This window comes from Seriola lalandi, unplaced genomic scaffold (assembly GCF_002814215.2).
Source record: "Seriola lalandi dorsalis isolate HSWRI2012SDOR001 ecotype SW California unplaced genomic scaffold, Sedor1 jcf7180002054494, whole genome shotgun sequence".
Taxonomy (NCBI): domain Eukaryota; kingdom Metazoa; phylum Chordata; class Actinopteri; order Carangiformes; family Carangidae; genus Seriola; species Seriola lalandi.
The window spans coordinates 420,948-433,953 of NW_019525047.1; the positions used below are offsets into that span (position 1 = coordinate 420,948).

Consider the following 13,006-nt stretch of genomic DNA (forward strand, 5'->3'; position numbering starts at 1 on the left):
GTGGGGGGGTTGGGGTGGGGGTGGATGTAGCTGCCGGGAGCCTGTGTCGACATTTAACTTCTGCTTTCCTTATTCGAGGTTTGCAACTGACCTTAAATTCTTCATTTAGAAATCTTATCTTTTCTCCAGTCCGAGTGCATTACACTTCTCACTTGTGACTTTATGGAATCTTTTCAAACCACTAAGCTTCCTGAAAACTCTGCAGCTTAAGCAATGTGTGATTGCCTGTAATGGGACTTTAATGGATGGAATCTAAAATGCAGTATTACATCTCCCTTCTCCTTTTGTTTCACACACTCTCAATCTTTCCCCACAACGTCATCAATATGCTGTGTCCAAGCAACTGATGTCAGAATAAATGTCAAGTTATATACGGACTTGTCAAAATTTCTCCCCAAATTGTCTCTAAATGGATCAGAATTGTAGTAGAAATGTCATCTCTCATTCATCCACCTACAGAGTGATGGTGGAATAATAATAAAAAAGTGTATTTTTACTGTTTCTCAAGAGGCGTTTGCCTGTGACCGCAACTGTCTGCTCAGTGTCAGTCTGTCTACCTGTCTGCCTGCTGGTGAGGGATTAGAGAGGACAGGAGAGCGACTGGACCGAAGTGATAGAACTCACTGAACCTTGGGGCTGAGCTTTCCCGGGAGGGACATGTGTCCTCTCCCCTAGTCTGGAGGTGGGGTAGGAGGGGGAAGAGGGTGGAGCAGGGAGAGATGGGTAGGGAGGGATAAAGGCAGAATGAAGAGAGAGAGGTGTGAAGACTCAAAACAGGCCCTTGCGTCTAAGAAATGAAAAAACCTGGGGTGAGTCGCTTCAATAACACTATGACAACAAAATAAAACACAGGAGGTCTGGTTGGAGTCTGGGTTTATAATATACCACAACATATAATATATATTACAAAATTGGAGCATTAAAGTCCTATAAAAGTGAAGGATTTTAATTATTTTATCTTTTGTGGAGACATGGTACAAGGTAATCTAACTCTGAGCGTTACGTTGCATTGCACTGCAGCAAAAGTTGCGTCTTTTTTTCTTGTTTGCTTTTGCTGTATCCCTCCGTGTCGGCATCATGGAGGGATGTCCACTGTCAACACAGTGGTGTCACATGAATGACGGGGGCTGCATTCTTTCCAAGCAGTGCTGCTGTCTGAACTAAAACTGAAGAATCGGGAGGGAGGGTTAATGGCCATGAAATTAAAATGATAAGACCAAAAGGAGCTTGACTGAATGATGACAGGAGTTGTGCACAGTTCTTGAGTTAATGCATTTGAAATTTGTCGTGAGGGACATTTTGTTTCTAAAACACATTTCTGATTAAACCAGCTGCTTCCTGTTTTAGAATAACAGTTGTTCTCGCCTCTCTTTACATCAGATAATATACAGATGAGACTCATTGATTTTTAAATATTGACTTTGGTATTATTTGAAAAATAAATTTGTTCATGTTTCAGTGCATTAAAGTATTCTGGCAGATGCTTGTAGTCTTGATAATCCCATAGTAAAATAGAGAAAAAAACACTGCCTTGACTGTTAAAACAGTAATGCTGAAATTTATGGCAATTTATGAGTGATACCTGTGTTTATCGCATGTCCTTTTCAAATATGGAGCACCGCGAGTTGAGGTGAAAATTAATATTAAAACATCAGGGCATCAGGGGGACAACGTGTGGTTAAGAAGAGAGTGACAGCGCTCGGAGGGTGAGGGTTAGCGGGGAGGGTGAAGGGCTGGGGGGGAGGATGGGGCTCAGCGTGGTACTCCAAACTGACACACAGCCACAGGACACGGGCTCCAATTAGAGTCACAGCAACACTAATCAAACCTGATCTACAACCTCTGGCTGCAGGGCTGACTGAACGTGCGCTGAAGTATTTACACATGAATCCACAGTCCTGAAGTGCAGCCGCACCGTACTTAGCATTTCACATCCAGCTAAATCATGTTGCTATTCATCTTGTTTTTTTTTTGACTGTGAAAGAATACAGTTTTTTTTCTTAAAGAAAGGTAGGCTGGGATTATTTCTGTATCACAATGGACATTTCATGAAGTTGAAATCCCCTCGCTTTCAATTTTCTTCACTTCCTCATGACAAATATTCACCTAAGCGCAATACATATTCCTTTATCTGCCTATCCTACAGTGTTATTCCGCAGGCCTGTCAATCATAACTCACTGAAGTGCTTCTTAGATATCATATCAAGGCCCACCGTGGGCAAAGAAAATCACACAGAGAATGAGGGGGAATATGAGACGTATCACCTATCTCGCACAGGAAATGGGACTGTTTGAAGATTTGCATGGTGGTGTGGTCGCTTCATAAAGGTCCTCCTCTAGCTATCTCAAAGCTCCCAAAACCTATGGGGGACAGATTACGGCTAGTGGTAAGGTAGAAGAAAGTCGCTCTCATTTATCATTCAGTGCGGCTGAAATGTAGTCATCCCTCTTCTTCATTCAATATGTCTTCTACTTATTCACCGACAGAATTTAAATTGAAGCATGCGTGTGTGTTTGTGGAGCGTGTGTAAACAATATTTACTATATACTGTATGTGCGTGCACATGGGGAAAGTGAAATACACAGTCTATCGTAGAATTATGGAGGCTCATAATTAGAATAATATTAATAATATCTGATTAAAAAGATGAAACAAAGGCGGACAAATTGAATCTGACTCCTTGTGATGCCAATTAGTCCCTAACACATCAGTGTGACTCCTCCCCAACTGTTAGGCTACCTCATTGTTTTTTGCCACCCGCCGGGCCACGATGAGCTGGATCATGCCTCGCTTGTTGCCCTCTACAGACATGGATTTGCGCAGCGTTTCCATGGCTTCCTGGTTGGTCTTCTCGAGCAACGACTCTCCATTGACTGCAATGAGTTGGTCATTGATGTGTAGACGTCCGTCCTGCAGACAAACACCATGGTGGGAACATTACATCCAGCTCATGAAACGCTTGTGAATACCATCATCATTAGTTTTAAACACGAACATGTAGATTCTGCAGCTGCTCCAGAAGGACACTTAATGGAGACTGATTGGGATCACATGTAGCTTTTTCTGCAAGGAAATCACAACAGATACTGAAAATCATAAATTTGTTTCCCTATTTACTTTTTACTGGAACATATTTAATGAGATAATGACGCTGTAATTTTCTGTTTGCAGACCTTGGAGGACAAAATGTACCAAACCCATGGCTTTCACAAACACTGGACTCAAATTCAATATCTGTTTTTCAAGGGAATAATAAAATGTTACAGAACAAGGACAAAATTCCCAGCGTGGTTGTCATGCCACTCATACACATCATTTGACCATCTGAAAATCACAAACAATCTGGCTTTGACTCTAATGTACAGTATTTCCTCAGGGCAGCAGCCCTACAGCATTGTGGTCCACCTCATCTTTGTACTTAACTGCGGGTCCTTAAGTTACAACAAAAACAATGAATGAAATCAATGAAATCCATCAAGGTAATGTGTAGGATAAGTGGGTGGATGGGAGTAGTTACTTGCCTTGCTAGCAGCCCCTCCGTTGATAATGGATTTTACAAAGATGCCCAAATCAGCATGGTTCTCCTTGGACCGGTTGCCCTTGACGCTGACTCCCAGGCCTGCGGAGCCTGAGTCATTCAGGGGTATCTCAAAGGTCATGAACTCTCGTGTACCATCAGGTGTTAACACCATGTCGTCTTCCTCTGTCTCCTGAGGGTAGTGAAGAAAGAGAGAGAGAGGTCTCTTTGAGATCTATTTTATCCTATAATCAGCTGGCCTTCAAAAAGAAAGTTGTTGATCCAAACTACAGTGTCATTGTTGCTTTAAACTGCCTGTGAGAAGTATCTGACTCTAACTTTGGTTAGACAGAAAAACAAAGAGAAAAAGAATACAGAGAACAGTGGAACAAAGATTGGGAAAAAAAAAGAACAGGGATAGTGAATGACAAGAAAATGGAAAGCAAGCGGGAGACAAGATAAAGAGGGGTAAGATGAGGGGAGCAGGAAAGGAAAGCGAATGGATGGCAAGCATGTCACATATCTCAGGGCTGTCATCGTCAATTGGCCATACTGCCTAGCCAAGCGCTGCTAATTCCCTTCCACCGCCATGAGCCCGGTGTAAGAACAGCGGGGACAGTGAAGAACTTTGAAAACGCCAGGTAGCAATTTGACGCTCAAACAACAGCGGCTTCCTTTGAACAACAGCCCCTTTGAAGGATAATTTGGGACATGTTAAGAATGCGACCTTCTTTACCCGTACGATCCGCGGGCCTTTTGATGAAAATGACTGCAGTAGCTTTTTTGTCGCAGGGCCCGCACTGCAGATCTTCATGCATGGTACACAAAGGTGGTTCATTTCAGCTGCCAGATAGGTGTGAAGGAGTAACGGCGAGTGTCTAACACCCAGCGTGATCAATTCAGCTGGAAAATAATCCATCAAACAACCACTCCAGTTACTTTTCTGACAATTTCCACTGGTGTCTAACAAAGAGCATCTGATGAAAAAAAACAAAAAAAAAACAATAAGTATTTGTGTATTTTACTTCTCGCTGGCAGCCGAACAGAAGGGGGGAAAAGAAGGTGTGAGAAAAAATGAGTGTTTGTGGAAAAAAGACCAGAGGCATCAAGGAATTGACAGTTTCTTTTTTTTACACTGACTACGGGAAAAACCTGGTGAAGATGATATAGAGGAATTACCGTTCAGTGTTTAAGTGGCAACCAAAGATTTCCAAGATATAGCCAATCAACAGCTTTGATTTTAATTCACCGTTGTTTTTTTCCAAACACTTGGAGAAAAGAATACATTTTCTGAACATTTCAAAGAGGGGTCAGTCGTCCGGCCACGCCCCTGCTACTGACCACACTGAGAACCGCCATCATTTTGGGAGTTATGATGATCTACTTCACATCTGCCCGTACTCTTAGATCATCTTCCACATCAAAACACACATCTTCAAACTAGCACTCTGTGTAATTATACTTATTTTATGCAGTTATTCTTTCTAACTTATTTTGTATTATTTGCCTTGTTGGATAACTCTCTGTTGCTGCTGTTTATTTGATTTCTCTTACTGTGTGTTGTAAGGTGTCCTTGAGTATCTTGAAAGGCGCCTATAAATAAAATGTATTATTATTTATATTATTATTATCGTGTGACTTGTTTAAGGGCACATCAGCAGCAGCTGTTGAAGAGTGACATATTATCCCATCCACTTTCCCCACACATTTATATTCTGCAGATAAGAGCCGACGACTGTCCGATCACAAGCCCGCTCAACAGGAAGCTGGAGTGCTGTGCTGCAATACTGTGATTGGCCAGATAGTACATGTACATGTGTAGTTATTGCCATGGCAGCCAAATCCACATGAACAATACTGGCGGACAGAGCAATCAACCCCAGAAACCAACAGCAAGACTTCTTTAAATAGCCTCACATCAATACACACACACACACACACACACACACCCCCAGATGGATGGCAGCCAGGTGTGTGCCCTTCACAGCTGCTCGGATAAAGAGTGAAGCCGAGGAAAGAGAGGAAAGCTAAAGCATAAGGTGTTTTTTTTTTCTTTCCGGGAGGCTGAGGAGTTATTAGGATGCAGTGGTGCGTTCAGGTGGAGGCTCTTTTCAACATTCTCTGACTGAGCCCCTATTCTCCAGACGGCCATCCTATCTGCCCCCCTTTTTTCTTTCTCTCTTCTTTTCTTCCTCTTTCAAAATGGCAGTACACCTGTCTGTACAACTTGCCAACTGGGCTTTGTCCCTGAATGGACCATTAGTAAATTCACACCGCTGGAATTCATTTAATCGCTCCGCGTTTCAACAACTCCACGTATTGCAGAAATCACTGGCTCTTGTCGGGAAGTGACCCTTTGCTTTCCCCTCACACAGATGAATGAAGCAGATAAGGCACAGAAAACTATTTGTTATGAAGTGAAGGGGTAAACATAATGCATCAACGATGTTTAACTTCCTGTTCTTCTCTGGAATGCTTAAAGACATTCTGTCAGAATTTATATGTGTATAATCTAGAGGCTTTAACAGCAGTTATATTGGAGCAACCTTAACTCAACTCATGAGTTGTCATCAGTTGGTTTCCAATGCAGGCCCCCTAGCAACGCAGCACAAACGTACTATTTCCGCTCTGAAAAGAACACTCATAGATGAATAGCTTTGTGTGTCACTGGCAGGGTCAAACTTTCTCTTTAATGAAGATGTTTCATCAAAATAAAACAAATAAATACTGGCTATGAGTTCTGTCCCTGGAGATGCTTTTAGCCCAGCAGTTAAAGATAGTTATACATTGGATGAAAAAATGACTTTGGATGGACCCTGTCTCTGTCTGTGTGTGAGTATGTGTGTGTATGTATGTGTGTGTGTGTGTATGTGTGTGTATGTATGTGTGTGTGTGTGTGTGTGTGTGTGTTCGTGCGCGCGTGCTCTCGTCCAAAATGATGACAGACTAACCACCCACTCAGAGCTGTGTTCCGGGAATAGCGGACCGAGGCAGAGAATGAGAGAGCAGTGTAACATTTTCATCAGACAGGAACAAGCTCCGCTAGCCAAGAATGAGTTTGTCAGGCTGCTTGACAGGCCTTGTTGCTCCGATTCAGCTCAGGCAGAGCTAGATTCAACAACTTCTGTACGGGAGAAAAAAGAAAGTCAAGTCATTGTTCCAAGCTCAGCCCCGTGTATGCACCTGGGACAGAGAGTGCAGAAGTACTGACAGCAGATGAACTGATGTAAAAACGCTGAAAAGGTTGCATGCTTAAATCAACTTCAACAAGACTAGGTCAAAACCTTGGATAGTGTCGACTGGTTTCACCCTCTCTCCTACTCTCTGTGCTCACACATACAGTGTTTTAATACAGTCAAATTTCCAGTAAAGCTCTTGTCATTGACATGTTCTTCTGTTTCTGTTGTCGCGCAACGAAACAAGTAGGAAAAAGAGACTGAAATGTGGCCCATTAAGACTACATGTTAACCAGCAGCCATTTCTTCCAAGCTGCTGCTCTACGGATGTGACGCAATCTGCATACAGAGGTGCGTCTGCGGAGGGAAAGCCCGACCTTGCACTCGCAGGGCAACACTGGCGACTCTCTTCCATGGAAAGTAGCTAAGGTTGGTCCAGAAATGTACGAGGTTTTTTCTCTAGGTCCTTTTTTGAAGAAAAAAAAGTCACCAAAGGTGTCTGAAAAGTTGGATAACGACACAGGCGCTAAGTTGAGCTAGACCAACTCTGACACTCAGCCGACCGACCAATGGTGTAACCTTATCACTCAGTCAGTCAGTCAGTCAGTCAGTCAGTCAGCCACATTTTTATAAGGCTGGCACTGATGTTGTGGTCAAGCTAAAAGGTACCAGGAAAAAAAAAAGTTTTAACGTACATATGTATTGATAACTGTAACACTATACGTTTTTTTAACATGTTTTCTCAAATCAAATTTGTTTTTCTGATACGGTCACTGGCAGGAAACCGTTCACTAACATGGAATGACAAATCCAGATGGACAACATTTTCTCCAGAGAAGGTACTCTTACTAACGATGGCTAAATGTCTAACACCTCCACCACTACTGTCTGCTGAAGCCACGGACAGACCACACCTGACCCAGGTGGGTTTGCATACATACACAGCACATTCAATGGTTTTACAGCATCATCAAATATAATATGGAGGAGACTGAGCCGTCGTCCATCTTGAAAATCTATTACAGCTTTCAGGCAACAGAAGCGTCTGCACTCTGACTGGACTGTGCTTTGTGATTGGGCTATCATTGTCCAATCAGATTCAGCAGTTTTTTCTGCTTCTGTGATTGTACACAAAGCACTTTTATCACAGTGTCTTTGTGTGACCTCACCATTCATACGGTTTGTTCACAGATTTTATTCAGTCTCTTTTTTTTGTTAATACAAATCTTTTCTCCACATACACCAACTTGAATTCCTCCAGCAGATTCATTTTACAGGTTTACAAAGGTTTGGATTTTCTACAAACTTTAGAAATATTTGTGAAAATCACTTTACATGCTCAGAAACGTTTTAAAGAGAAACTAATAATAACAATTCCCTTTTTTCTTTTTTTTTATGTCCATGCTGTTTTCATAGCGATCTAGCAACCTCCATGAGTGCCACCATGTTTCGTTCTGTTTACATTGTGCAAATCATCCAGAAGATACTGTATCCCTCGGATGATTTGGCCCTGATGTAGTAAATATACTTTTTAAAGAAAAAAATGTGTGCGCACTGCATCACATGTTTTATGTTTTGTAAAGTCACAACACAATCCATGAATGGCTGCAAATATTCGGTGTTGCCTGGTGAATAAAAGGTGCAGCGCTGTGTTCAGGTGCTGATCATTAAGGTCAAACTTATTATTAAACCACTTTTAAGTGGAGTGCCTGTAAGAAGCCTGTGTCGTCTCCTTTCTGCTCTCTCTGACTCAGCCATGCAGTCACACTCCATTATACGATTAAGTCCTTTATTAATTAACACTGTGATGGGGTAGCTCCCATTCATTACAGTCTATTGTCTGGGCAGGGGAGGGCGATAGAGGCGGCATTTCAGCAGAGACACAAGCAGGTGAACAGAAGAGGGCAGAGGAAAAAACTCATCGCTCTAGCAAGAGTCTCGCCTGCTTAATAGGCCTTTCTGTTTTGTTTCTACCTCGCTTAACTCGTCACGTGCTAACAAGGAAGGTGTGCTGGATGTGTGTGCAAGTGTGCGTCACAGAAACAGAGCAACAGAAAAAGCCTAAGTGAGATACAAGAGAGAGAAAAAAAAGAGAGAGACAGAGACAGAGAAAGACAGAAAGTGCAAATGAATCACAATTACTTCTATTCACACATAACTCTGAGTTCTCCGCACATCACTGCCTAAAACAATTAACACTGCTGGAAACTTCTTTCCACACTTGGCCCAATTTGGTGACATTAAAGGTCATTGGAAATGAATTTAAAAAGGCTAAAAGAAATCAGCCAAGGATGTAATTGCAAAAGGGGTGCACGCGTGATAACACAAATTTCTTTTGGCTGTGTTTCTTCGCACAACATTTTCTGACAAAGAGGCAGAATATTAAATACCTCTAAGCCTAAAAAACAAATCCAGGCTTTTGCAGGTACAATGATGGGTTGAGAGGCAAGCTGTTACACAGAACTGAAGGGCATGAAGAGCACAGTAACACATTTAAGTGTTTGTGAACTAACAACACATGTTCTTCACCAGGCAATCCAGCAGATTTTTGACTGCGCTGACAAAGTGGGACTGTTGTCCTTTGGGGATGTTGTAATGAGAAAGCTCATTTGGCTCATTAGGGAAACCAATTCTGTTTCTGCGAGGGCATCCGAGGCCAGAGCTATGGACATCACTGCAAATGCATCAGTGACGGCGCCGAGTGGATCTCACTGTGAGCAAGCAAAAGCGCATAAAGGGTTGATACTAGATGTTCAGACGCATCTAATTAAAGAGAGCGTAAGAAAAATAGAAGGTGGCTTTGTAAGTGTGGGCTTGGCAACTGAGAATGTTCGTAAAGGCGTTTTCAGCGGAACCAAAGTACAGATGCACATCATGAAGCAGATGCCTCTCATTTCAAGCTAATGGTGGATAAAAAGCGCTTTCTATGTCCAACTGCACATACACACTTCAACCCATTATGTGTTCTGGAAACAGACGCTGAATCCCCTTTGGGAGAGTAACTGTGTTGCCATAAGTGGCCTTTAACTACCTTGTTTATCGGCATAGCACAACGCCGCGGCGCACCCTCCCGTTCTCTGCAGTGACAGCAAGCGTAATTATGGGAACAGCTGCTGAAAAGCGCTCGACGAAAACAGGTGGCGTTGACGAGACGCGCTCGGAAATCGTTAACCGGGCTGGCATTGTCTTCAACCGCGCTTGGCAGCATTAGCTTTAATTATGACGGAGCATGTTTGTGAACTCTGCACTTTGATCGGAAAATCTTTCTATCGGAGCCAGATTAATAACGCAGGGAGAACTCGTCGGCTCTCTTGAAATAAATAATAAGGTGTCGTGATAAACAAGAGAAAACAAGAGAAGAAAAGATGAGTGAAAAAGAGGAGGAACGTGCAGGATGAGTGTTTTCCTACTAAAAAGGGAGTAAGAGCAAAGGATGAATTTTATGAAGCTTTCAGCAGACAATTTAGATAAAGTGTCCCTCGCAAGAGGATGCTTTTTAGAGATGGGGAAGAGACTTTTTGTGCCATCATAACACATTGCAGCCCTTACCCAACAGATCACCATGCCCTATCATTTCAGGCATTTTTAGGCAGAAAGTGGAAGAGAAAGTGACCTTTAAGATGCATCCGCTGCAGCCAAACTGTTCTGAAGAGCTGTGTAAAGTCACAGATGCTGTCACTGATTGCAGGTTGCCAAACTGCAGCTCTACAAAACTCCTTCCAAAGGCCTATAGAGCAATTCCTGTAATTTGACTTCACCTGAGCTCCAACTGTATTTTCAGCTAAAATTTACCAAGCAGGGGTCAGCTATATCTGGACATTTGTTATAGTGGAGCAATTTGCTGATTACACCCAATTTGATTCTATCAGCTGCTCTGTTTTTAAGTTATATCCCAGAGTACAACTGGGAATTCATTAACGAAGAAGTGTGAATTCTGGCAAAAAGGTTACAGCACCTCAAATTATCAGCTCCACCAGTAAGACATGACTCATCTCATCGAGTTCTTTGCCAAGTTTTACTAAGGTAAAATATCTGTCTCAGTCACCTGCTGTTATATAAATAAACTTCGAAAAAGACAGACCAGAAAGATTCTGTCTGTAGCACTTTATTAGCGAAAAGTTGCATTACATTACATCATCTTTAGTGAGACGAAAGAGCATTACTCTAAGAGACATCTAATTATATTAACACCAAAGATGTCTTTTTTTGGCAGGGCTGTAGATACCGCATATGTGATAGCACTGTTTATCACCACTTCAATGTAATACCCCAAAAGGTTTATCTGCGCTGTTAAAGCACTGAAGAGGCTACTGCTTTGTGTGGAGACGATACAACTCATCCAATTTAATTCCTCACATTGTTTTCAGAGTTTTCATAATAAAAGCAAAGAGTTCACTCTCTGATCTTAGATGACCTCTGCTAAAAGCAAGCACCAACATGACTTGTTGAATAGAGCTTAATATGCAAGTATTCTAAAGTTTATTTATTTATTTATTTTTGTGACATTCAACAGAAGCTTTTCAGAAAAAAAATAAATAAATAAAAAAATCAGCATCTGTATCCATAAAGATTCATCCATTCTCAGGCATTCCTGGCATTATTATCTCGATAGCTTGGATTCTGTTTTTCCAAATTCTATTTTAAGTTTTCACCAAGCGGAAACCTCGGGGTCTGAAAAGTGAAGCCAACACCCAAGTGCCAAAAACTGCAGTTCCAAGAATTGGCAACTTGAGGCTGGCTCCAAAAGCGAGTCAATCCCCATAGACTCCCATGTTAAAATGCCCAACTTTGCAGCAGACATGTTACAGCAACATGTTTGCAGCCTGGTACAAAAAAAAAACAGTTTTGGTCTCTATAGCTAATTTCCTCCTTCACGACAACTGTGCGACATAACATACTCGCACTTACTTACATAACTCATCTGTTAAAATTTTATTAAAGCTTAAGGTGATGCACAATTGAAGGACTGGCCACTTTGACTCTCGGCTCCACACACACTCCACCTCTTTACCCATTTTCGGACTAGCCGAGAGTTAGGTGGAGTCAGGCCCTGCCAAGATGGCAGAGGCAGAGCAGCCAACTCTGAGCTTCAAAACCGCTCTTAAGAAAGAGCATTGGTGATATAACAGAGGCTTTGTCCATCTATATTTACAGTCTATGGTTTTAACTAAACTGTCACTGGCCAAGCTGAACTCTATGTCGAGGAGTAAATGACAGAACGAGGAGAAGTGAACTTGGCTCTAACTCAAGAGATCTGTGTATCATTTAGTTGCCTCCAAAGACAGGGGATCGTGTTTTGTTTGCCGTGTATCAATTCATTTCTCCCTCTACCGACTCGGTAAATGGATCTCAGGAGCAAGAAAATCAATACAGCCTCATAAGTCTGCTCTTGTCTCCCAACTTTAATACGGGCAAATCATGAATGGTAACCTCACTGTAGTGTGGGCGCCACAACAAAAGCCAGCTGTGTAACTCTGTTAGAGGAGCGATTAAGAAAAAAGGAACAGAGATATCATCTGCTGTGAATAATTGTGCAAAGCAACGCAACACTGACGATGATTGCCCTGACTTGGAAGAGGAAAACAATGGAGAGCTTGTTCAGATACCTGAACCATTTCAGGGAACCGAGTGCTTTTATTTCTACTGTATATGACTATTTCAGGAACTTATATAAATAGCATCATTTCAGCTAAAACAAATCTTAAAATGGAGTATGTCTGAATGCCTCAATTACAGCACAGTGGTAAAAACATGGCAGGGAGGATTTTAAACTAGGCCACCGGGGTTGGCACTTATGAAACAGGCCATTAGTCTGCTATAATTGTCAGCAATACTGTCACGCATTTGTCTATGGCGTCCTCGGCATTTGCACGAGCCATAAATTCGGCTGTCGCATCAATCAGAGGCCGGAATTAATTGCGCAATTAAGATTCTCATTGCTTGGCAGATATAGCTACTAATGGATCAGTGACAAGTGTGATATGATCATAAAGAGGGGATTTTAATGTACTGTTTGATTGCTCTTATGTGGTCGGCAGTGTTACAACAGAGGCTTCACGAGCCCATTTGTTCTCCACAGTCCATAGTCCCATTGGATGTAAGAAAAATACTGCTCTTGTAGGGTCACAGAATGATGTAAGGGGAAGTGTGGACAACGATATAATGGCACCTGAGCATATGTGACTAGTCAAGCCCATATTGTGTGTCAGGTTTTACGTGACATGGTTTAGCAATTGTGGTGTTATTTTAAAATATGTTTACTGTGTGTATACGCGTGTGTGTGTGTGTGTGTGTGTCCGTAAGACAAGGAGT

At 42.1% G+C, this 13,006-nt stretch overlaps 1 protein-coding gene across 2 annotated transcripts in view; it reads right to left on the minus strand.

The window, feature by feature from the left end:
• The window catches only part of LOC111659829 (partitioning defective 3 homolog), a 343,091-nt gene that overhangs the window by 147,509 nt on the left and 182,576 nt on the right, over positions 1 to 13,006 (minus strand). For both annotated transcript variants that reach the window (XM_087175758.1, XM_023412895.2), the window contains exons 13-14: positions 3,523 to 3,711; positions 2,741 to 2,911 (exon numbers count right to left, since the gene is read on the minus strand). In XM_087175758.1, coding sequence (XP_087031884.1) covers positions 2,741 to 2,911; positions 3,523 to 3,711 — 360 coding nt within the window. The remainder of the gene's footprint in view (positions 1 to 2,740; positions 2,912 to 3,522; positions 3,712 to 13,006) is intronic.